Raw genomic sequence first — 26,645 nt, forward strand, 5'->3', positions numbered from 1 at the left:
AGGAAAATTCATCTAGCATTTCACATGCATACCCTACTGGCAAAAAGAAAGCACACACGTAGAATGATAAATTGGTAAATGTGAACCTGTGAAGGTGATCTTATTTGGAAAAAGGGTCTTTGCAGATATAATTAAACTAAGAGTCTCAGGGATATTACCCTGGATTACCCTGGTAAATTAAATCCAATGGCAAGTGTCTTTATAAGAGACATACAAAGGAGAAAGCAATGTGAAGACAGAGTGAGGGAATGGAGTTATACAGTCACAAGTCAAGGTAAAAGCTACCAGAAATCATAAACACCAAGAAAGCAAAGTTTCCCCTATAATTTCTGGCAGGAACATGGATGGCACCACCAATATCTTGATTTTGAAGATCTTCACTCTAGAAATGTGAGAGTATAAATTTATTTTAAGGCAACAACTTTATGGTAGTTTGTCACAGAAGCCCTAGGAAACTAATACAGAAAACTACTGGCCAAAACAAGAATAGGGACAATCTGAACAATAATAGGATGTTTAGACTTTCAGACTGCTCAAGAGTCCCAGAATCAGTGTTAATTTAGCAGAATTTTCTCTTCTCTGTTCCAAAACCAGAGAAGAATTCGGGATTAAGACCAAAGAAGCAGAACTAAAACCTCAATTGATAGGTCTAGATTCCTCATTTAGAGAAGGAAGAAGCTAGACTAGAAATGTGGTTTTCAAATTGTTCTACATGTCCAATTCTAATAATGTAAACTCACCCCCTGGTAAGGAAAAGGATTACAAGAGAATTTCAAAGGAAATGACTTAAAGCACCTATTAGAGTAGCTTCACTTTTCTCTACACAAAAATTGTTTTGAAGAAAGGGAGGGAAAAGGGAATGAAGCTGAAAATTACCATGTTAGATATCTTGAGTCCTATGCACTATGTGGCAATTTGTTTCTTCTGCATTCTGGACAAAAGATGGTCCAAAGTAGACCCTGAAAATTGACACTATAATCCAACCACACTATTTTCTTCCACCACAATTTCCACAAAGCACGTCAACAGCAAATAATCTTCATAATTTGAAGCTGGTTAAGTAGTTGAGTACAGCATTCAATATAGCAAGCAATATTGCTATAAAAATTAATTTGGGTTTTTATTTTTAAAGTCAACTTTTCACCAAAATACATATTTTTTCACCCGCATCTCTAAAATATAGGGATGCAAGTATTCAATACATATGTTAACTTGTTTGCTATTCTTGGTAGCATGAGAGAGAGAGTATGCAACTCTATGACCCACAACCTTTAAAGCTACATTGATACTATTCCACTTATTCCTTCTGATAAGATCAAGATTTACACCAGCAGAACAGATAACAGAGGCTTATAAGAAGCCTCAACAATGATGGTATTTAGGTATTAAAGAGTCAATATAACAAGCCTAAATTGCTATCTTTGAAAAGGCCTTCTTGCAAGGATTGCCCTTAAGTGGCCTCAGAGAATTTAGATTTGGGGAGGGTTCCTACCATTAAATGATAATAGTGAGTCACCGAGTCTAAACTATTTTAAAAACAAAATGGTTGTTGCTGAATATCTACTTTCCTTCTAGGAGTATGAAATCTGGGTGTAAAGTAGGCAAGAAATGCCTTTATGATTGGCTCCCAGTAAAAATTCTGTGGAGGTAGTTTCTACTCTGGTTGGCAATATTTCACACATGCTGTCACAACTTGTTCCTGGAGGAATTCATTGTATCCTGTGTGACTCTGGGAGAGGACTCTGGAAATTTGTGCCTGGTTTTCCCCTGACTGCCTCATGACCCTTTGCTGATAGTGCCTGAATCCTTTTGCTGTAATAAATCATAGCATTGAGGATGATGATACGCTGAGTCCCAAAGAATTAGTGAATCTAAGCATCTTGGAGACCTTTCAACCTGTCTTTTAAGAAAAAGATCATTCAAACAGCTCTTCAGAGCATTGAGGAAAAGTGTAACATACACAGGGAAAACAAAATACAAAAAAGTAAGATTCAATGTGAAAAAGAACTAGGAATACCTTAAATCTTTTCCTCTTGTGTTTTCCTTTTAATATATGTATACAAGTAATGATGATTTTTAAAAACTCTGCCTATGGATAAAATATTTAAAAATAAAAATTCATTATTATAAAATAATCAAATACATATAAAATAAAGGGATAAACTATTTACTGCTTGTTTGGATTATTTCCTTCCTTGATAGTATATAAAATCATGATCTCTTTTAATCGATGACAATTTATATTTGATGGTAATTGTCACAATTTGATATGCTAAAGAAATAAATCAGCTTCTACAAAATAAATATTACATAAGAAGGCAATACAAGTTATTACTCAAAACATTTAATAACATAATAGAAAAACAATTGTGTCTATATTCCATGCACTAAATATTTACAATATTTACATGAATCGATATGTATAATTCTCAGTTTCTAGAAAAGCAAAACAAAGACATTTCCATTCCATCTGGTTTAAGAGACCCATGGAACACATAATATTCAAATTATAATTTGTGCAGAAATACCTTTGAAATTTCTTTACACTATAAAGACATGTGTATTATTACTTCTGAATTCCAAATGTGCCCTTCTACATATGCTCTGTAATAAATGGAATTCCTTTAAGTATTCTCCTTTAATGTGATCATGGTGTCAGGCCTTCTCAGGAGATGGTGCAGAAGGGACAATGAAGGAAGAAAAGGCTATTAGAACTAAGAGTTCAACAAGGTTACAAGATACAAAATCAAAGGACAAAATTGAGTTGCATTTCTATAAACCAGCAATGAACAATCTGAAAAATAAATTTAAAGTAAAATTAACTGTCTGAAAAATAAAATTAAGAAGACAATTTCACTGATAACACCAACAAAGTAAAACTTTTACTAAAAATTACAAAAAAGTGTTAAAGAAAACCCAAATAAATGAAACAATATTCCATGTTCAGAAATGAAAAAACATACTACTACTATTAAAATGGCAACAATCTACATATTGGTCTAGAGTCAAAACAATCTCTGTAAAACTCAACCTCAAATACATATGGAAAGTAAAGCAAACAAACTTGAAAAAAATAACAAAGGTAGAAGACCAACACTTGTCAAACTTCAAAACTCTGCAAAACCATAGTAATAAAACTACTATGCTGCGAAACAACAGTAATCGAAACTATATGAAACTATAGTAAGGATGAAGATACAGATCAACAGAATAGTAATAAGAGTCAAGAAATAAAGCACTATGTTTAAGATAATTGATTTCAACAAAAATATCAAGTCAATTCAATAGGGAATGCATAATCATTTCAACAAATGAATTGAGCAAAAACTAGATACCCCATTTTTTAAAAAATGAAGGTGAACCACTTCCTCATTCCATACAAAAACATTAAATCAAAATGAATTACAAACATTTTTTAAGAGCTAAAACTATAAAGCTCCTAAACAAAAATATAGTACTAAATCTTTATGAACTTCATTAGGTAAAGGTTTCTTACTATGACACAAAATGTACAAACAACTAAGAATTAAAAAAGAGGTAAGATGGACTTAATCAAAATTAAAATCTTTTGTAATACACTGAACCTCAGAAAGTGAAGGCAACCTGCCAACTGAAATAAAATATTTTCACAAATTTAAGGTAATTGAATATAGAAAATTTTTGTTTAAAAAAAAAAAAAAAGCTCTTACAATTCAATTATAAAAATTTAAAAACCCCAAATGAAACACTGGCAGAGAATGTGAACAAACATGTTTTCAAAGAAGCTATAATATATAACCAATAATGAAAATTTGCTCAACATCATTAATCATCAGTGAAAGGCAAATCACTTTCTACTCATTGTGATGACTATAATCAAAAAAACAGATTAATAATTAAGTTTTGTAAGAATGCAGGGAAGCCTATAGAATACGAAACTATAAGTCTCTGGAAAATAGTATAGCACTTCCTTCAAAGGGTTAATACAGTTAGAAAAGAACTAAGCAATTTGAACCCAGGGTAAATATCAAAGTGAAATAAAAATATAAGGTCACACAAAAAATTTATATGTGCATATTTATAGAAGCATTATTTATAATAGCCAAAAGCAGAAATAACCCAAATGTCTATTCATAATAGTCAGATATTATGACCTTGATAAAAGTGATTAGGCCACACAGGAGAATATTATTAAATTTTTTTAAAATGAAGTACTGATGTATATGTCACGACATGGGTGAACCTTGAAAACACTGTTACATGAAGTAAAAACAAACACAAAAGATTAGATTTTATGATAGCATTTATATGAAACATATAGAATAGGTAAATCTATAAAGACAAAGTAAATTAGTAGCAGCCTAGTATTAAGAAATTGAGGTAAAAGGCAAATGACTTCTTTTTTAGAGGACTGATAAAATTGACTATAGTGAATATATTAAAATATATCTGAATATATTAAAAACCAGTAAATTACACATTTTATCAGTGAATTGTATAGTATGTGAATTATATGACTAGGTTGTTATATATTTTAAAAGAAAGAAAAATAGAGAAATTTCAGACAAAAACCAGATTTATACTAAAGAAAATACAGTGAATGCTCTTCAAGCAGAAGAAAATGGATTCTATATAGAAACCTTATCATGAAGATGATGCAGAAAAGGGAAATATATAGAGAAAATAAACATTTATTATATAAAAGAATAAAAATGCCTTATTGGATACACATACACAATAGTACTAACTACAGAACAGGATAAAGTGTTTCATAGGGCCTATATTCTCTGAGAAATAACTATGTACAGTCAGCCTTCTAGACCAAGGTTTCTACATCTGTAGATTCAACCACATGCTCACTGAAAATATTTGGAGACAAAACTGTATTGAACATGTACACATTTTTCCCTGCCATTATTCCCTGAACAAAACAGTATAACTACAATTCACATGCCATTTACATTGTACTAGGAATTATAAAAGTATCTAAAAAAGATTCAAAAGTAGCGGGACACAGTGGCACCCGCCTGTAATCCCAGAGATTCCAGAATCTGAGGCAGGATCCCAAGTTCAAATCCAGTCTCAGCAATTTAGTAAGACCCTAAGCAACTTAGAGACCCATCTCAAAAAGAAAAATAAAAAGGGTTGGGGATGTGACTCAGGAAAAGGGTTGGGGATGTGACTCAGGGTTAAGCACCCTGGGTTCAATCCCTGGGACCAAAAAAAAATTAAAAAATCAACGTCCATATGAGTATAGTTCATACACTATAGGCCAATACTATGCCTTTTTATATAAGGGACATGAGAATCTGTACATATTGGTTTCTGAGTGGTGGGTTGGAGGGGTACTTGGATCCTTTCTTTTATTTCAAAGACCCTCTCTCTATAATTATTATATCTTATACTCTATAGGGTAGCCAAAAAGTGAACAGGATAAGGATATAACACCTGCAATTTAAAAACGGGAGAGGGGAATTAATACAAAGGGAAATAATAAATGAATAAATAGAACAAAGAATTTAAAGACAAACAGAAAAAATGTCAGATGATACAGTTAAACTCAAATATACATGAAATTAGATAATTATATATCAATACAAGACAAAACCTAACCAGAGTTTTAAAACTACATTCTGCTAAAGCAAATTTAAACTACACTGAGATATCATCTCACTTCAGTCAGAATAGCAATTACCAAAAAAAAAAAAAAGTAAAATAAATGTTGGCAAATGTTGTGAGGAAAAAGTTCACTCATACACTGCTGATGGAACTGCAAATTACTGCAAACACTGTGGAAAGCAGTATGGAGATTCCTCAGGAAACTTGGAATGGAACCACCATTTGACTCAGTTATCCCACTCATAGGTATACCAAAGGACATAAAATTAGCATACTACAGTGACACAGTCACTTCAATGTTTATAGCAGCTCAACTCACAATATCTAAGCTATGGAACCAACCTAGCTGCCTTTCAATCAACAAATGGATAAAGAAAATGTAACATATATACACAATGGAGTATTACTCAGCCATAAAGAAGAATGAAATTAGGGCAATTTGCTGATAAATGGATGGAACTGGACATTATCATGCTAAATTAAATAAGCCAATCCCAAAAAAATCAAAGGTCGAATGTTCTCTCTGATATATGGATGCTAACCCACAATGGAGGGGGCCGGGGAGTGTAGAATAGAAGCTTCAGATTAGACAAAGGGGTATGTAAGGAAGGGAAGTGGGATGGAATAAAAAAGAGTAGAATGAAACGGATATTACTTTCATATGTTCATATATGAAGACATGACCAGTGGAACTCCACATCATATACAATCACAAGAAAAGGAATTTATACTCCATATATGTATAATATGTCAAAATACATTCTACTGTCATATAACTAAAAAGAATTTTTAAAAATTTAAAGATTACTTTTGGGTAAAGATGATATTAGATTTTCAACTTGATATTAATCCAGAAATAGGTATAACACATGAAAAAACATAATTTTGAACAATGACTATTTCTAATAAAAAGAGTCTGAGAATTGAAAAAACATACATTTTGCTTAAAGGAAACATGCCTTAAATTTAAGGACAAAGGTTGAAAGATTAGGAACAAAAAATTGCAAATGTTAACTAAAATAAAGCTAAATGTGGCTATACTAGAACCAAAGTATGCTTACAGTGAAAAGTAATACTAGAGATAGACGGCAATTTAGTAATGATAAAAGAGTCAAGTCTTGGGAAGAAATAACAGATTTGATTATATTTTGCAACCTAATCTCAAATCACAGAGCAAAACTTCACAAAATTACAAGGAAAAATCAGGCAAACCCACGTTCTGGTAAATGATTTTAATATACTTCTACGTAATTTACTAGAGCAGAAAAAAAAATCAGACAAGATTTGAACAACAAAACCAATTTAATCTAATTGGAGTATATACATATATGGGGAGGGGAGTGCACACGCACATGCACCAACACAAGCTCAATGTCCAACTGTTCCCAACAAGAGCACTGTCCCTTTTTTTCAGGTGTACATACAATTGCCAAAATTAAATGTACAGGAGGCCCAAAGGCTGAAATTATACACAGAGCAAATTCTTCAACACAATGTAATTAAGCTAGAAATAAATGAAACTAATTTACCTCCCCTATCACCTCATGTTAAGTACTAAATTTCAAAACTATCAAAAAAATCATATGAAAAATGTTAAAATGTTTTGAGTTGAATACACTCAAGAATATAATCATGCCTAAAAAACATATATAGGTTGAAGTGACAAAAAAGCTAAAAATCAGTTATCTAACATATCTCAAGAATAAAAGAGTAAGAAATATCCTCCCCTCAAAAACATAGAAGAAAATAAAGCAAAAATTAAAAGAAAATAATGTAAAACAGAAAAGAACAAGTCAAAAGGGGGTTCTCTGAAAAGTCTGATAAAACAAAGTGGAAAAGACTGATTCAAAAAAACAAGAGAAGGCACAAAATACCAATAGAAGAAATGAAAAACTAAGAAATTACTATAGATTCTCCTATCAAGAAAATAAAAGGTCTGGGGAAGTAGATCACTAGCAGGGTACATGCTCAGGGCCCTGGGTTCAATCTCTGGTACTGCAAAACAAGACATGCTCTACAAAAAATAATAAAAGTTTATTATGACCAATTTCATATTAACAGATTTGAAATCAAGAAATCAACAAATTTCTACAAAGATGCCATGTGCCCAACCAACACAATAAATCTGACTAGTATTTTATGTATTAAAAAGTTGAATCTTCAATTAAAAGCCTTCCTTTAAAAAAAAAAAAAAAAGAAGAAGAAAAGAAAAAAATGAAAAAGCTCCAGGCCAAATGTCTTTGCCTGTTAATTCTACCAGTTAAGGAAAAATAAATGAATAAAACGAATCTTAAACTCTTATAGAAGATAGAAAAAGATTCAACACTCAAATTTTTTAATGAGTCCTGCATTCCCTTAATACCAAAATTTGGCAAAAACATTAAGGAAGGAAAATTAGAGGTCAATATAATTCATAAACATAAATGGAAAGAGATAATAAATTCAATCTAGTGATATGAAACACAATGATAGCTTAATACTTTTAAGAATATAATTCACATTGTAAAAAGGGGAGAGATCATATAATTATTTTTTTAAAAAAGCATCTGAGAAAATTAAGTACCCATTCATGACAAAAATTCTTAGCAAATAAGGAAAACTAGGTATAGAAATGGCCCCAATCTGATAAAAAGGATTTTATTTAAAAAAAAAATTTACAGCAAAACACCATATATTTCATTTTGAAATGTTAAACACTTTTTAAAACAATCTGAGATAAAAATGAGACAATGTTTGCAGTCACTAGATCAATATCATACTTGAGGTCTTAATACAATAAGACTAAGGAAAGAAAAACAAGTATAAAAATTGAAGAGAAATAGGTTTTAATGATTCACAGATACATGACTGTATGGATGGAAAAATAAAAAAAAGTTCTATAAGGAATTAAAAATAAATCGTTAAGCAAGATCCTTGGATATAAGTTCACAATGCTAATATCAATTATCTTTTCATATGCCTGCAAACAACTAGGAATTATTTCATAGATATAATCTACAACTGCATCAAGTAACAAAATAAATCTGTAATTCAAATGATTAAATTTAATCTAAAGTTTAGACTTATGTAAGACTTTAACATGTTTGGTTTTTTAAGTAAAGAAAATGGAAGTAAATTGAGAGATCAACCAAGTTCATGAATTAGAAGACTTATTACTATAAAGATTTCAATTTAGTTGACATAACTACATAAATTTAAAGTATTCCCAATAAAAGTTCAAGTAGGCTTTTTGCACAAATTGACAAACTGCTACTAAAATTCATACGAAAAAGGACCAAGACTAATAAGCACAATAAATTTTACCAAATAAATGGACTACCCAATAGTCTACCCAATACCAGGATATAAAACCATAATGAGACACTATGATATTTGTGAGAAGAGAGAAAAACAAAAAGATGGAACTAAGTCGGAAGGAAGGAAGGAAGGAAGGAAGGAAGGAAGGAAGGAGAGAGAAAAGAAAAAGAAAAGAAAGTCAGTCACATGTATAGGACTACTTGATTTATTACAAAGGCAGCACTGCACAGAACATTTTTTTCATAAATGGAAATGGTTGACTGAATGGTACGAAAACAATTTGGAACCCACTACAAATAATCACAACAATTAATTCTAATGTAGTATCCAACTAAAGGTAAAACAGTAAACTTTCTAAGACAAAAGTTTTTCAAGATGGTTATGCTAAAGAAAAATTTTGTAGATAAGACACAAACAATTACAAAGAAAAAGATGGGTTTGACTAACTGGTAAGATATAAGGAACTTTTGTTCATCAGGACACTATTAATAGAGCAAAAAGTTCAACATGGAAGAAGACATTTGCAATACATATAGCAAAGTATTCATACCTAGTGCACAATTTCTACAAATCTAAAAGACAACCCAACTGAATAAAAAGGGTAAGAGAATGAACAGACACTACAGAAATGAGGATATTCAAATAATCCTTAGAACTCAATTATTAAGAAAATACAGATTAAAATCACAATGATACACCATTACAAACTGACCAGAATGGTTAAAAGAAATATACTGCTGGTATCACAAAGGGCTGGTGAGAATAGAGAGCAAATTAAATTCTCAATACCCTATTGGTGGGAGTATAAATTGTTATAAACACTTTTAAAAGCAAAACATTAAAAATATGAACAATTCCAGCACCAAGACAGGTACAATAATGTTCATGGCAGTACTATTCACGAAAGTCTCAAAGTGGCAGGCACAGTGGTAATCCCAGAAGCTCAGAAGGATGAGGTAGGAAGATCACAAGTTCAAAGTCAGCCTCAACAACTTAGCGAGGCCCTAAGCAACTCAGTGAGACTGTTTCTAAATAAAATATAAAAAAGGTCTGGGGATGTGTCTCAGTGGTAAAGCACCCCTGGATTTAATCCCTGATTTAAAACAGTTTCAAAGTGAAAACAATTCAAATGTCTGTCCAACTAATAAATTATATGGAATATTCATGGAACTGAATACTGTACAATGTTAAAAAAAAAAAAACTACTGTTAACACTCAATAACATGGATGAATCTAACAATGTCAGCAAAGTATTACATAAAGTTCAAGCACATTTAAAATTAATTTGTGGTGTTGGGAGAATTATGGTTATTTCCAGAAAAGAAAGATTATGATGGAAAAGGAGTGCGAGAGGGACTTGTGGAGAACTGGTAATGTTTTATTTCTTGACCAGGGTAACCATTTGATGGATATATTTACTTTTTTCATCCAAATGCACAATTATGTACATGTCAATAAACAAGTTTTAATATTTCATAAATCTGTTTCAAATCTTGTTCAAACCAGTTCAGACCTCATCATTTTTCAAAATGCTGTTATTTATCTGGTACTTTGACTTTAATCAAGTCCCAAATTTCACAGCTTACAGTGTCAAAACAAAAGTCATCATCCTTTTGTTGTAAGTTGAATGGTGACCCCACAAAAGCATGCTGAAGCCCTGACTCTTAGTACCAATGAATAAGACCTTATTTGGATAAGAATATCTGCAGACATAACTAAGATCATAGAATTGGAGGTGGACAAATGAACCCTTAATCCAATATGGCTGTTTTACTTATGAGGAAAACGCCATGATAAACACAGAGGGAGTACCACGTGTCAACAGAGGCACATACTGTAGTAATGCAATTGCAAGCAAAAAACGTCAAACAGACAGCAGTCACCGGGAGTTATGAAGAGGTAAGAAAGGATTCCATCCAGAGTCTTAGAGGGAATATGGCCTTACTGATAACTTGGTTTCTGACTTATAGACCTCAGAACTATAATACATTTCTGTTATTTTAAGTCACCTCATTTGTGGTACTTGATTCTGGCAGCCCTAGAAAACTAATGCAACCTTCCACAATATCTAATTCTTACATCAACCTCCCATTCAGCAAATATTTATTCTCTCGTTTGTCTAATACAAAAACTTCCAAATTCACTCACTTCCCCCACTTTTCATATCCTAGAATCATCAAAAGGTGTTTTTACCTTTTAATAACCCTTTGTTTTTAAACCTTTCCCTTTCATATCTACCACTACCTAATTCTAACTTTCAGAACACTACATGTAGAATATTCTGCTGTATGATAAATCACTATTTCTTAAATACTATTTTCCTTATTTCATTTTTCTGTTTTCAAACTATCAGACATCCTATTACATGACCAAAAGGCACTCAGTACTGACTCTTTATTGTACTTCCTTTAATATATAAGTACAATTAATTCCAAGGAACATGTTGTTATTTATCAGCTAATTAATGAATATTTTATCCTTTCAGAGTACTAAGAATAATCTCCTAGACTCAGTGCTTGATTAAATATTAACAGACACCAACACAAACTTATTACCTACACATCATCATTTACATTTTCCAAGTTCATGTTATGCTAACTCATGCTTTCAATGCTGACTCATTTAATTCATTCTTAGTCGATGTTTTATTCTATTTTACCTCAAAGTTTCTACCTTAAATCCCAGCATCACCCTACATTAATTTATTCTCAAAATATATCATTTAAATCATTAAATATCAAAACATCTCTATAACTTTCCTCTATTATGCTTATCATTTTATTTTCCCTAATAAAAAGTATGGTCTCTCACCATTAAGACTATCCTCTCCTATCTTTGTTTTTAATCTTTCTGCTTACTTTCTGTTTCTGGGTCATGTCCATTCAAGGGATTCCTATTCGTTTCCCAAAGACACAGAAGTTTCATCATAAAAAATCAAATTACATAGAAAACTTTACATTAACATTCTATAGTGGATAACCATGGACAATATATTTCTTAAACTACAAAAAAAACTCATCCAGTTTCTAATAGCAGCAATGTCAGTGTTAGAAGCAAGCTAAAATATCTAGTGTCTAGGCAGCAAGTCATGACCCTAGTGGACTGCCACTCAACATTATTTTGGCTGTGGTTCTAGATATAGTTCTAGATGTTTACATAGCCTCCTTTGATTCTTGATTTCTATACCTGAGTCACCCAACACCCTTTAATAAATGTTATTAACTACTGTCAAATTTCTGAGGCTCCTTAAAGTAAGAATCTTGACTGTTTAGCTTGGGCTGTTATAAAAAAATACCATATACTGGGTGGCTTAACAGACATTAATACTTGTAGTTCTGAGGCTGAAAGAGTTCCAGCATGGTTGGGTTCCTCAGGCTCTCCTTTGGCATTACACATGGTTTCTTTCTTGTTTTTCCTCACATAGCTGGGAAAGAGTCAGGTCTAGTGTCTCTTCCTCTTCCTATAAGGACAGGAATTCCATCACAAGAAGCACTCCCTCCCAACCTCATCTCAACCTAATTATTTCCCCCAAAGGCCTCACTTCCTAATACCATGGCATTAGGGATTAGGGATTCAACATATGGATGGACACAAATATTCTATAAGTGACACATTCTTCCCTCTCAAATTTCTCTTTCTCATCTCTCCCAAGACTACCGCCCTACTATTCTTTCACTATCCCTCATTTGTTAATCTTTGGGATTGGACTTTTTCCTATTTTTACTAAAATTACTGAGTTACCACTGTCCTCCTACCGACTACTAAATTTATCAAGTTTCCTTTCCAGATTATTTCTCTCCTCTCTGCCTATCTTTGATAATTTCTCCAATCAAAATAAAGATCTCAACCCCCACACCCCAATACCCTGTTCCCTTCCCAGATTGCATTTTCCTTTCCTTCTCTTTTCCTCTTTCTCCCTCCACTTTGTCCTCTTCTAACACCTCATCCAATCCAAATACCTCAATCCTGATAATTCCCAGTTTCACTTCCTAACTCCTACTCTGGCTTCCAACTACAGCTCAAAAACAAGTCTCAGAAGCACAATTAAAAAGTTTCCAAAAATCTGCCTGGCATGGTGGCACACACCTGTAATCCCAGCGGCTTGGGAGGCTAAACAGGAGAATTAGGAGATTAAAGACAGTCTCCACAATTTAGGGAGGCACAAAGCAACTCAGTGAGACCCTGTCTCTACATAAAAAATATCGAAAAAAAGGGGGTGAGGAGGTGCCACTGGGGATGTGGTTAAGTGCCCCCTGAGTTCAATCCCCAATACCAGAAAAAAAAAAAAAAAGTCTCCAAAAATTTACTAGATTGATAAATCAATTCCTTTACTGTCTTTTCCTAGTCATTAAATGACTAGGGAGAAACCCCAATTAATTCATATTTAACTCTCTCTCACTCCCAATAATATCCAAATACCATGCAAGGTACCTCTGAGATCTATTCCTACCTTCACATCCCTCTCCACAAAATTGTTATTTATTTCTGTAATCCTCTACTCCCAAGGTCCATTGCAATGGTTTTCCTTTTTGCCTGTTGCTCATCATTTACACTGCTGCCAGAGCTACACAATGTTCTCAGATCACCATTTCTTTCATAGTTACCTGTCTTCAAAAGCTCCTCATTGCCTCCAGAGTCTAAACTCCTCAGCCCAAAAACAAACAAAAAAAAAAACAAAAACAAAAAAAAACTTTCCTCCATAAAGCTCACGCCTGTAAACCATGAAACACTAAATTTCTTCTATGGAGTCCTCATCCCAGTGGACTTTTCAATTTGTAATGCCTTCCTTCCTTTTCACTGAACTTTACTCAAAAAAAAAAAATAAACTTACCTAAATTCTTCCCTCAAGTTTCAGTCACAAAATTAGCTCCTCTTTAAATCTTCTCCCATCCTCAGTTAAATTGTTCCTTGCTCCTTATTCTATAATCCCACAACACTTATATTTCTAAAATAAATGAGATCATTTTCCTTTGTATTTTTGATAGTTGTAGTCGTTAGAGTCCTTTATTGCAATTTCATTTTCACAGCAATTCTGTGACGGAAGTATTACTTAGCCAATTTTATAAGGGATGAAACAGGCAGAGAAGTAACTGGATTTAAATTCTCTCTGTCTCTGACAATTTTACATTTCTTATAGGCAAATACTTCAGGGGGCCTATAAGAGTCCTCCTGCGTAAAAGATGCTTTGTGTTTTAAATAATCTCTCTTCCCTTTTGGAAATGGACCTGTTTTGCCATTCTGAATTCTACATATTCTTGAAAACAGTTCGAAAGTTTTATCTTATCTAACTGGCTTTCCTTTACTCTGGAAGACCTTACTGGTCTTTTTAAAAGCTGTATCATACCATTTGATATTCTGTTACAAATACACAAATACATACACATACACTTAATACATACATACATATATATACACACATGCACACAATTTTTTTTCTAGCACTCCATTAGTTTTACCAATAATTCTATACGCTTCAGAGCAGCCACTATATCTTTTTTTTTTTCTTTTTTTCTTTTTCTTTTTTTTTTATTCATTGAACACAAATGGAGGCATCCACTATATCTTCCCACCATGGTATCCTTTGTACTGCCTGCAACATGTTTCACACACCAGTTTCTCAACTAATGCTCAGTAGAACTCAATCTATCCCCAGCACCATTTTCTGTGTCCTTTATTGTTTGTGTAACAGATCAACTGTTGTGACTAACTAAACTTTACCATATTTTAACAGTAAACATTACTCAATTCATTCCTGAAACTTAAGGCTTGGAGGTCAACAAAGTAATCATCTCATGGGAGCAAAATCTACAGAACTACTATTTTATATGACTGTAGAGGGCAGCAAAGCAACAGCAGTATCCTCAAAGAAAAACATTTTTCTTAGGGAACTTTAGATTTGTTTTTATATTTTAACATATGCTGTCAATATTAAAGCTTTATGAGAACAAAATATTTTTCCATACACAAATTTCACCAGCTACTTATATATTTAAACATTTTCATTATCAACTTTTAAATACAACGAAAATTTATCAATGTTCAGATCCTTTTACATACACATAGAAAATGAGTTTCACAAACAATTATGGTTGCTTCAGCAACCATAATTGATGACTTTTTTAAATCTAAAATTTGAAAATATTTTCTAATTGAAAAATACAAAAATAATCTACTTTCCTAATTTTATTTTCTTAAATACAGAAAAGAATGTCAACAGTCTCACCAGACAGTCTTATTTAATGATAAGAACAGTAGTCTTCATTACTAATTCTAGCCTTGATATACCTTGTTTTAGTTATTCAAAAATTAGTCAACTGAGGATCAATACCAGTTTTAAAAGAAAAAAATTATGAATTCTTTGCCATTATATTAATACACAACAACAAAACAGAAGGCAACAACTTGAAAAAAAAAATAGATCCCTACTGTTGTGTGTGTGTGTGTGTGTGTGTGTGTTATGGGGGACTAAACACAGTGGCAGGGGCACTCAGTACTTTACATCTCAGACCTTTTTAAAATTTTTTTATTGAGACAGGATCTCAATAAGTTGCCAAGGTTGGCCTTGAACTTGCAATCCTGCCTCAGAGTCCCTAGCTGCTGGGATTATAGGCATGTGCTACCATGCCAGGCTCCTAACTGTTATTTCCACATTAAAGTTCATTCTGTTTGTGAACCAGACAAACTGCATCATTAGATGATCATATATTTACAATTTCAATACTTATAAAGTAAGAATGGGGAAGCTATCATAGAAGTTGATATTGAATACAACTACATCATTTGCATGTTTCTGGAGGTTTCTGTCAGTGGTAATTTTTCACCACCTTTAAGTTCAACAAGCAGAATTGCAGAGATTTAGCATGGCTGCTACAGCCTTTAACATAAAAAGACTCATGAATTGGTAAAAAAAAAAATGCTGCTCTGATGTTCTACCCCTACACACTTAACAAGGATAGAACTATTAACTATGTACCTTCTCCCACTTGAATCTCTTCAGGAAAAAAAGTTAACAAGCATTTTTCTATTTTGTATTTAAAATAAAAGAGCTAGCATAACTCTAAGCAGGTTTAAAAACTAGGCAGTTTACTGTCACAGCGAGTATTAAGTTGAACTTATAGCCAATTTAAATCAAATTAGTAGACTGAGTTCATAATGACATTGTGAAATCGTAATCTGGCCCACAGTGCTATGATTAAATTATAAACTTTATTAATAATCTTCGAATATAACCATCTAAAATGTTTTAATAATGACAATTCTGTCTATCATGTAGATAACTCACAAAAGTTACTATATAAAAGTAACCTTGCCATAATTTATGAATACTAACATTTCACTAATATTTTTGTTTTCCCTCTGAATTAATTTATAAGAGTCAAGCACACTCATAATTATAATGTTTCAAACACTGAGTTGGAGCCAAAGCTGTGTGCACCTGTTTTTTTATTTGCCCAGTGGTGTTTTCAAGTCTTTCCTGACAGCAGCACTGGTGTTATCTCCACTACAAGATCAACTAGTTACCATAAATATATCCACCTTATTCCTTCAACTAAAATCTAGAGTGAAGTGTGCCATATATAAATAAAATACATCTCATGGAAACTGTTTGAACTATATATGTACTTGGTTAAATGATAGAAAGTTGATTTTGCAACACCAGAAAAGACTTGTATTCTTCCTAAATGGTCAATACTGAGAACACTTCAGATTCAGAATGGGTAAGACAATAACAAAAAAGAAGAAACTAAAGAGGGCAGAGAGAATTTTTTTTTTTTTTTTTTTAAAGAAAAACCAGTGTAGAGCTATTTCAAGTAGTATATTTAGGCCATCAGTTTATACCTCAAAACTAAAATACACAGGTTTTTCAAGACAGGAATAATGTCAAGAATGCATATCTAGCTGGGGGCAGTGGTAGTGGCTTGGGAGGCTGAGGTAGGAGGATCATCAGTTCAAATCCAGTCTTAATAAAAGCAAGGTGCTAAGCAACTAAGTGAGACCCTGTCTCTAAATAAAATACAAAACAGGGCTGGGGATGTGGCTCAGTAGTCAAGTACCTCCACTCAAAAAAAAAAAAAAGTGCATACCTAAGAATGTTTCCCGTAGTGTTCTGTACAACACAGCTTCTGCAATATGCTAATAGGTATCGCACACACACACACAAGATTTTTAATTAAAGTAAAATAGAATATTTTACTTAATTTCATACACCATTAATAAACTAATGCATATTATGACTTTCTGAAGGGTAAATGCTCAGTTTTTCCCACTCCCAAGTATACTTAATTATGGTACTATATTTCCACCACATAATTGTTGCAGATTTTACGCCAATTTTTTTGTAAAAAAAATAAATAAAAGGTGGTGTGTGACTGTTATGTGAGCTTCTTTTAAAAAATACTGTACCAGTATTACTTAAAAATCATTTATTACTAAACTAGTACAAGATCAGGATACGTGGAACACTCATGAATATTCATTAATGTGGTGGTGACAATTATGTGGTGAAATACGGTTCTTCCAAAAACTTATTTTCTAAGACTAGTACCATGGAAGCACTTTGACAAACATTGTTCCATACCTCAAAGTGTGAAAAAAAATGAAGAGACTGACCATAGCTCACTGAAAGAAATCAGCTTTACACCTTGCACTTCAGAATTTGACTAGAATTTGACTAGCTAGAAAGGAAGAGCAATGTCATTCCAGGCCTAATAAATAGAACTGGAGAATAGCATAATCAACTTTAAAGACAAAGAATACTTGAGACTTACACTGTCCAAAGTGGTAGTCAACAGTCCCAACACCCTTGGCTACTGGGTATATTAATGTGGCTACTAGTCCAAATTGAAATGATCTGTAAAGTGTAAAATATCTACAGGAGTTCAAAACTTAGTGTGAAATAACACATAGGACATCTACATTTTTAATGTCAATTAAATGCTGAAATGATGTTTTTGGTTTTCTTGTATTAAGCAGACTAGGATTAATTTCATTTGATTCTCTTTTTTTCAACTTTTTTAATGTGGCATGAGAAAAATAAAATTATGTGGCTCTCACTGTATTTCTAGTGAACAATGCTGGTTTAGACTAAACTTGATTTTGCTACTAAACTCATGAAATAGAGAAATTTTCACATGGCAAACACATGCAAAGACAAAAACTGTGAATAAAATGGTGGGAGTGTATTTCTTTTCAAAGTGTAATCACATCTGGAGAAATACTAAATAAAAATGCCGTCATAAATAGAACAGTTTGGGGAAAAGAATCATCTGAAAATGTATCTCAAAATACAAACACTCCACTCAATAGTCTTGCAAAAAGTACGGGTCCAGTAAAACCATAGTGACACCTGGCAATGTTGTTTAAAGGAAGATTCCCTAACATCTATGATTTGAATCCACCCATACACCCTATTTTGCTGACCCTGGTGATCTGAAAATAATGATTTATAGAGCTCCACCCCTCCCCTTTTGTTGCTATTTAATTTCTTCTGAAGAAGTCTAAGCTGTGAACCTAAAGAACCTCTACTAGGAGCAACAGTCAATCCATTTAAAATAAAAACTTGATTTTTTTTGTTAAGCCCTGAAGTTAAAGGAAGCCAAATAAAGTTTAAAAACAAACAAAACTATCATAATTTTACCTACAGAATCGCACGTATAAATTACTTAAAACCACAAACCACAGTGCTGAAAAGCAAACTGCAATTTCTCCACTATTTAATCCAATTATAAACTGGTATTTTTATACAGCTCAAATACCAATTTATGAATATCTACTCATAATGTAACAGCTCTTCCCTACTTTTCTTAATTAACAGAATGAATGGTAGGCAATCAACAGGCTTGATTAAAAAATAACCTCCAGATGATACATTAAAAAGACCAGATAAAATTCACTATTATAAATTAACATTTTCTAAGAAAACTATAGTACCTACAATATGTATACATCTAGACTCACAGGAGGCAACTCTCTCTAAAATTCTAACAATGACCTACATTATAAGTGAACCATTTAGGGAAAAAACCTGAAGGCAACCCCAGAAAAAGTCTAGCAACAAACTTTATTTAAACAAATGATTAAATTATGCCAGAGATAGAACAAAAATTAAAAGTTTAATGAAATTCAGGAAAGGAATGTGTTCAAGAATTTAAAGGCATTTCTAAATATAGAGGGTAATCAAAAGCATGACAGATCAAAAGAATGACATTATTGGTACCCAGATTTTTAGATATGAGTGTGTGCCACATAAAATCATCTTTAATATTCCATTACAGACTTAAGGGTTATTTGATTTTATCCCTCATTTACATATCAATAGTATTGTCTTTTTTTGCAAATCATGTATCATTTATTGTCCATCTTTATGAAGACTTTAAGAGTACAGAATGTGCCATAGAAATATTAACTAATTTTTAATAGTAAATTGTAGAATGTCAAAATACTATTTTTGATAAGTATAGCATAACTTGTTTCTTGTCAATACGTTTCAAATAACTGATGTTTTATTCCTCAATTATACAGATACAAAATGTATCTAAGTTTCTGAATCATTTAATTATAAATATGTAAATATGTAGGAATGGGTTGAGCATCCCTAACGTAAAAATCTGAAATCCAAAATGCTCCAAAATTAAAAACATCCTGAATAAACATGATGCCACAAATGGAAAATTCCACCCATGAAACTTTGTTTCATACACAAAATTATTTAAAATATTATATAAAATTACTTTCAGGTTATATGTATAAGATATACATAAAACATAAATATATTCCAATTTTTTACCTTGGGTTCCATTCCCAAAATACTTGATTACACATATGCAAATATTCTAAACTCTAAAAAGAATCCAAAACACTTCTGGTCCAAAGCATTTGGAAAAAGGGGTATTCAGCCTGACTAACAAGGTAAGCCAGTAAATATTTATAATCCACACACACAGAACTACCCAGCATATTTCTATAGCATATTGCTGATGCTATCGAAGGGAAGATCAAAGGGGAGGTTACAAGGGACAAAACTGATCAAAGTATATTGTTATATTATATTGAAATACAAAGACCTAAGAACGGATTCTATATACATATACATAATTACAACACTCCCAAAATAATTTTAAAAGGTAGTTATCCCTTCTACTTGCTTCTAAATTTGGTTCACTTTCTAATAGTATATGTTTAGGATGTGAACAGACTTAAATAAGTAACAAGTGTTGTTCACCCCAACCTGATGCTATCAGAAAATAGACAAAGTACAAGTTAAACTGAGACTCTCTCTCCAATTCCACATTTTCAATATAATCCTAATATTCTAAATGACCTTACAGAACTGCCAAAATTTTAAAAAATGCATTCAACATCATTAAGGTAAGATTCAATTAGTTTCCATATAGCTATACAATAAAATCAATTTTATTATATTCTAATATTTTAAAAATTGGTTATCTGTATGTTTAGCTGAAGTAAATTTAACAAATATTTAAAAACTACTGATTGGGCTATAAACTCCATAAAAAAAGATGCAAAGTGCAAATACAGCTAGTCAATTAATTTGAAAACTCAATTAGCCACAACAAGAAAGTAGAATTTAAGAATCATCAATACCGTGTCAGGTGCTGTGGTGCTCACCAGTAATCTCAGTGGCTGGGGAGGCTGAGGCAGGAGGATCTAGAGTTCAGCAAAAGCAAGGTGCTGAGCAAGTCAGTGAGATCCTGTCTCTAAATAAAATACAAAATAGGGCTGGGGATGTGGCTCAGTGGTCAAGTGCCCCTAAATTCAACCCCAAAAAATAAGAATCACCAATACCATACAGGATTGTTTATGTTGTGCTATGTAATAAATATTAACACTGTTTTAGTTTATTCTTTTCAATTACTCCTCAAAGAATCCCAATAGTAAGGTGATAATATAAATCTATCAATGATTTACATTTAGTAAGTGGCAGTCATTTTTTCAGAAAACTATGTTTTTAATAACTAAAACATAATTGTAGGAAGAAAAAGAGAGAAAGAGATATCAATCTTTTACCATTACCACAATGTCTAACTTGAATTATCTGACTCAAACTGGGGGTATGCTTAGTGGTAGAGAGTGTGCCTAGCATGCACAAGATTCTGGGTTCGATCCCCAGGACCATAAAAAAAAAAATTCTCATTTCACATTCATATGTATCCTCCCTTTCCCCACTGGTGATTGAATCCAGGGGCACTCTACCACTGAAATACATTCCCAGCCTTTTTATTTTTTATGAGACAGAGTCTCACAAAGTTGTGAAGGTCTTGTTAAATTGCCCAAGGTGGCCTTGAACTTGTGATACTCCTACCTCAGCCTCCTGTGTCTCTGAGATTACATTGGAGAGTCACTGTGCCCAGTTCATATATACATCTTTATCCCTAATAAGTTAGGCATCACTCTTCCTGGAAACCCACAGTAATTCATGCACATCTCTATCATAAACAACACTGGGCACTGGATTCGATTCTCAGCACCACATATAAATAAAAGAATAAAAATAAAGGTCTATCAACATTTTAAAAAACAACTGCCTTATACTCACCTATTTCCTTTTTGAATATTTAAACACTCTGAAGCTAGAACTTTGTCATGTGTTACATCCCCAAATGACTATCAAGTACATAAAAAGTACTTTTAAATGTTCCCTATTATCTTGGATCTTTTCTATTACCTTCTAAACATCCATCTAAACATAAAACCTTGCTAAAAAATGCAAGCAACAGTAGAATCCCAGGATCAAATGGAGTCTTATAAAGGTCAAATAGTCTATCTTCTTATTCATCAATACCATATCCTTGCTAATATTCTGTCTTAAGATAAATGTAGAAAATTCAGATAAATCAACCTATGAAATGATTACTGTCATCAAAATGAAACATGAAATTTCAGAATTAAATAAATCAAGTCTGTCAAGTGACAAGTTTTAAAACCTAGTCCACTTGATCTTTATACCCACGAGTTTCTTAGACTTAAAAAAGTAAAATGGAAACTGGTAATCTGTCAACCTGTAAATGTCTCATTTAAAAGTTCAAATCTTCAAATAAGATAATGTAAAACAAAACAAATAGAAAATCTGACATAAATTTTTATATTTTCAAAATATGAGGTCTACCAGTTGAGGGGCAGTTTTCATAGTCAAATTAGCATGATAAAGTTAACCATAACTAAAGCACTAAAAATAGGCAATGTATCAAAAATAGCAAGGAAAAGAAAATTCTAAGTATGATAAAACAAAGCATTCTGATTAACAAATCAGTCATCACTTTAAAGCCTAGAAATCTTTACAACTCTAAAACTAATTCTACTCAAATAGAAGTACATGTCAAATCTCCTAAGTAGTACTATGCATGTTAGCACAACTAACATTAGTAGTCAGATCAACAGGTTGTTAGATCAACACGTAGCTTACAAGAATAAAATTCTATTTCCATACTTATTAAGTATCCCCAGGTCACAACAACTGTGTACTATTCCAAGACTAAATTCTAAAATAAGAGTTTGATGGAAAAAACTTGTCATAAGGGTTCACAAATTAGGGTGTTATAACACTATAAGCCAAAAAAGGAAGCTCTTTAAATGAGCAGTGCACAATAACGCCAAGCTAATGTCTATGACTACAACTACAAGCAGAGTTGACTCTTAAAAAACTTCAATTTACACTTCCTCTCAATCACAGTCCACAAGCCTAACTGCTGAAGGTTTTAATTCTAAAATAAAGCATCAAGACCTCCAAAAGCGCATTATTAAAGGTATTTTTAAGAAACCTCTTTTCCTGTTCCATGTGGAAACCATTGTGCTCCTTCAAAAAGTAATCAATTCATTTGTAAAATCAAATTATTATTATGCAAATTATATCTCCTGTATCAGCTGAACATATTATTTAGCTTCATTCTTCCTTTTGTTTTATCTGATTGGACAAATGTACTTCTGTGGAGGTACATATATTCTCCCCATCATAAACATAAACTGGGTAGTCAAGACAGTAAACTGTTAATGTCCTTTCCAACTATCCTGGAAATCAACTGTAAGCTTAGTGGAACATAAAAACAGCACACAAATTCAACCAAGAATCTTTTATCAATTTAAAAGAGTAATAGCATTAAGAGCTGTGTCTTGGAACTAAACATCTGAGTAGTGGCAATCAACACTAGACATTAGACAACATGTCATTTTTCATTACTACATTGTATAAATCAGAAACTTTCATTACAGTACGGATGGTGAATTGGTAGTGAAAATTCTCAGCCTATGAGGGGCACTCAAATCTCATAACTTTGTCTACCTCATAACCAACTACCTTAACTCACATACCCACAACAGGATTCTCTTCCTTTCACATCACACTACCCAGGCAATTTCCACACATCTCCCCTTTTAATAAATGTTGGAAAAAATTTGGGTCGACATTTCAGGATACACTAAGAACCAGTCTTTGACTACAGGGAGTTCTGCCCATCACCTTCCCCACCAAGTAAGAGTTCTTGAATGAATAATGCCCTGCAGTATTTTGATATTACCCAAAGGCATTTTGCACTATCTCCAAAGACCAGTGGTCTTATTTTCCCAAATCACTGTGGTCTATTAATTACTACTAAGAATTATTTTTCTTGCATAAAAAGCAAATTTTTTTACATGATCCTTAAAAAGTAGGCCTCTAGTCTCAAATATTTGGGAACCGAACTTACAAAGGGACTAGCCCAAAATCTGCCAGGAAAACTGTACCAAAACACCGGAAAGACTGACACTGGGATAGATATGGGGTTGTTTTGATTAGAACAGCCGGCGGTCGATGTAATCAAGTATTTAACATGTATATCTTGGTCCTGGAGACAAAGAGAATTTCCTAAAATAAGCAGGGACAGTCAAGAGACGTCCCACAACTGGAAGGCAGCGACCGGGCTCAATCCGAGATCAGAGGTTGCCAGGGCAGAACAGGGCCCAAGGACCTAAGAAAACTGGTTGTAAGGGATGCTGCGGCAGGGTGGGTTTAAGATGGTGCCTTCTCCCGGGAAGAGGAGGACAGAGGCTTCATTCCGTCGGGCTCTGGTCCCGAGGGTTTCCGGGATCACAGCTCAAGTTTCACCGGGAAAAAAAAAGGAGGCGGCAAAACGTGCATCCCAGCATCTTAACGCCAGTCCAGAAGTCCGCACTCTCCGCTTCCTTCGAGCTAGGAAGTAACGGTCCCCAGAGCTCCGCGTACCGAGCACCCTCGCCGACCCGGCCATCAGCACAGAGAGCCGCGCGGCCGCTAGGATGGACGGCGCCGCACTCGCCCGCCCGGCCCTTTCCCGGCCTCGCCCGGGGCGCGGCGAAAAGTTTCCAGCCAAAGTCCGCGGCTCCCGCTCGCGCAGCCAACCGCCGAACATAACCGCCTCGCCGCCCCGGAGAGCGGCCCGCGAGGGCCGGGCCGCCGCGCCGGGACCCTCGGTCGCGCCTCCCTCAGCCCGCGCCGTCCGCCGCGGTTCACCTACCACAGAGCCGGGAGAAGAGCAGCAGCGGGAAGAGCAGCAGCAGCAGCAGCGGCGGTGGCGTCGGGGGCGGCAGCAGGAGCCCGGCCCCGGGGGGAGAAGCGGAGGAAAGTTGTGCTTTGCCGCCTCCGGGACACAGCGGGGCCGGCCCCGGGGTCCGCGCCATACCCCACCCTCCCCCCGGCCCGCTCTCCCGCCGTCCCCCCGGCTCCCCGGGCCCCGGCGCCTCAGGCTCTGGGTGGCGGCAGCAGCGGCCGCGGCGCGGCGGCGGCGGAAGGTCCGGCGAGCGTGTCCCTAACTCCCAGCTCTTGCGCCGTCGCCGCGGGCTGACACTTAGCCGAGCGCTCGCGGGTGCCTCGACTCCGCCGTCGCCGACGCCACTGCTGAGGCTGAAGCGGGAGCCGCCCGCCGCCGCCGCCGCCGCCACTCCCCTCCCCCCGGCACCCGCCCGCCTCGAACTCCTGGGAACTCGGAACGCACCACCCCACCCTCGCGGGAGGGGGAGAGCAAGCCGACCCTCAAAGCCGGCGCCCGAACTCGCCCGCCCTCCCCGCAACTCCCGCTCCCGTCTGATCCCGGGGTGCATGCCGCCTCCTCCCACCCCGCCCTCCTACACACGCTCCTCCCCCTTCAAAAGAGAAAAAAAAAAAAAAGAACTCTTCATCCACTTTGATAACGGGTTTTCTCCCAAAGCAGAGCTTTAAAAAAGGACAGGAAAATCTGGAATAGGTTATCCGGCCCCGCCCCTTGTTCCTGCCTCGTTTCCCCCCCTTCTCAGACTTTCCAATGGTATCGCCCACTCCGCCCCTCGCGGGTCCACAGCCGCCCCGGCGCAGACGGAGGTGGAGTGCGGCGGGACAATCGCGCTCCGGGTTCGCCTCTCCAGGCCAGCGTTCTCCCTCTGGTGGGGGGCCTGGGTCGTGGAGGGGGTGGCGAGGAGAAAGCAGGATGAGGCTGCCCTTCCGTTGCCCAGGCTAAAGGTTCCTGTCTGGGAAGCTGGACGCAGCCTGCTAGACTAGTCGCCTCCCTCCTTGCCGGGGCGCTGGGGACTGAAAGAAGAGACTTTCTCCTTCCTGCTCCCCGGGACAGCTGTGCTCTCCGAAGCTCTCTCTTCTTTCTAGCCCCACTCCCCACTTTTCCCCCGCTCTCGCTCGCTGTGGCACATTTGCACAGGCGTTTTTCTTGCTCCTTTCTCTGGAAGGGTGGCGTGGTGGAAGGGTCGGCGGAGCTGGCGAGAGGAGGGGCCCCAGAAGGTTTGCTTTCTCGCTCTTGCTTCTTTTGGGCTGCCGGCTTGTCCACTTTCAGCGCCAGGCGATTGGCAACAGGAGGCCGTGGATATTCCCCCTCGGAGGGCTTCCAAGGCTATGGTGTTCTTCTTAGGTCATTTGCATGTTCGCACGTGTAATCTTATTTTTGCTTGTTTTCTTTGAACGAATCACAGAAAAGGACCTCGGGAAGTATTAAACATTTGCCCGTGAGCGCTTGTAGTCCACCAAGCCCTCCTTCTCTCCTCATCTACCCGCCACTCACTGCCGGGGTACCTTGACCTTGAAACCCCAGACTCTCGCGGTTCTGCGGAGGAGGAAAGGATTAAGTTTGGATTGTCCGTGGGGGTGGAGTGGGGCGAGGCCAAGGGTCCTAAGGCCTTCAGCATTCATTTTTTGTAGGTCCTGCCATCTCAACCAGATAGTCACAAATGTGCTCCAATCAGACGAAAAATAACCAGCCACTCAGAGACAAACCTGTCGCAGCTCAACTAAAGCTTGCCTGCGGCCAAGACCACGTCGTCCTTTGCTTTCAATCACTAGGGTCTCCCCACCTTCCGCCCACTGGCTTACAATGTTTTACTCACCTCAGAGGATACACACCATTCTATACCCTGCCGACCTCGTATTTCTTTACTTCCGACTCCCATCCAATCTCCCAGCGCTTGGTCTTGTACCTCTTTTTTCCTCCACCCCTTTCCTCTACTCTCTCCCTCCCTTTTTCTGCCAGTCGCTGTCATCTCCTGTAAACCTGTCTCCTGCAACCAATGCTTTGTATCACCTATCCTCAGGATGCACTTATGAATAAACCTTATCCTGCATAGCATAGGGAGATCCCCTGATGATGTTCATAATTGACGGAATGTAGCTATTGTGACATTCCTCAGCTTTGCTGACACTAGTTTCCCTTGAGAAAATTTCTTTTCCTATTTTCACATACCCTAAACCTAATTTTACTGCTAAATTTAGAAAGAGCCCACTGAGCAACGACTAGCTAATTATC

The 26,645-nt window shown here is 35.6% G+C and overlaps 1 protein-coding gene across 1 annotated transcript in view; it reads right to left on the minus strand.

Moving 5' to 3' along the window:
• Nectin3 (nectin cell adhesion molecule 3) overlaps nucleotides 1-24,866 on the minus strand; it is a 144,835-nt gene extending 119,969 nt beyond the window's left edge. Inside the window, exon 1 of the mRNA XM_047564580.1 lies at nucleotides 24,381-24,866. Coding sequence (XP_047420536.1) covers nucleotides 24,381-24,543 — 163 coding nt within the window. The 5' untranslated portion in view covers nucleotides 24,544-24,866. The remainder of the gene's footprint in view (nucleotides 1-24,380) is intronic.
• Between the last annotated feature and the right edge of the window lie 1,779 nt (nucleotides 24,867-26,645).

The sequence above is a fragment of the Sciurus carolinensis genome, chromosome 9, assembly GCF_902686445.1.
Source record: "Sciurus carolinensis chromosome 9, mSciCar1.2, whole genome shotgun sequence".
Classification (NCBI taxonomy): domain Eukaryota; kingdom Metazoa; phylum Chordata; class Mammalia; order Rodentia; family Sciuridae; genus Sciurus; species Sciurus carolinensis.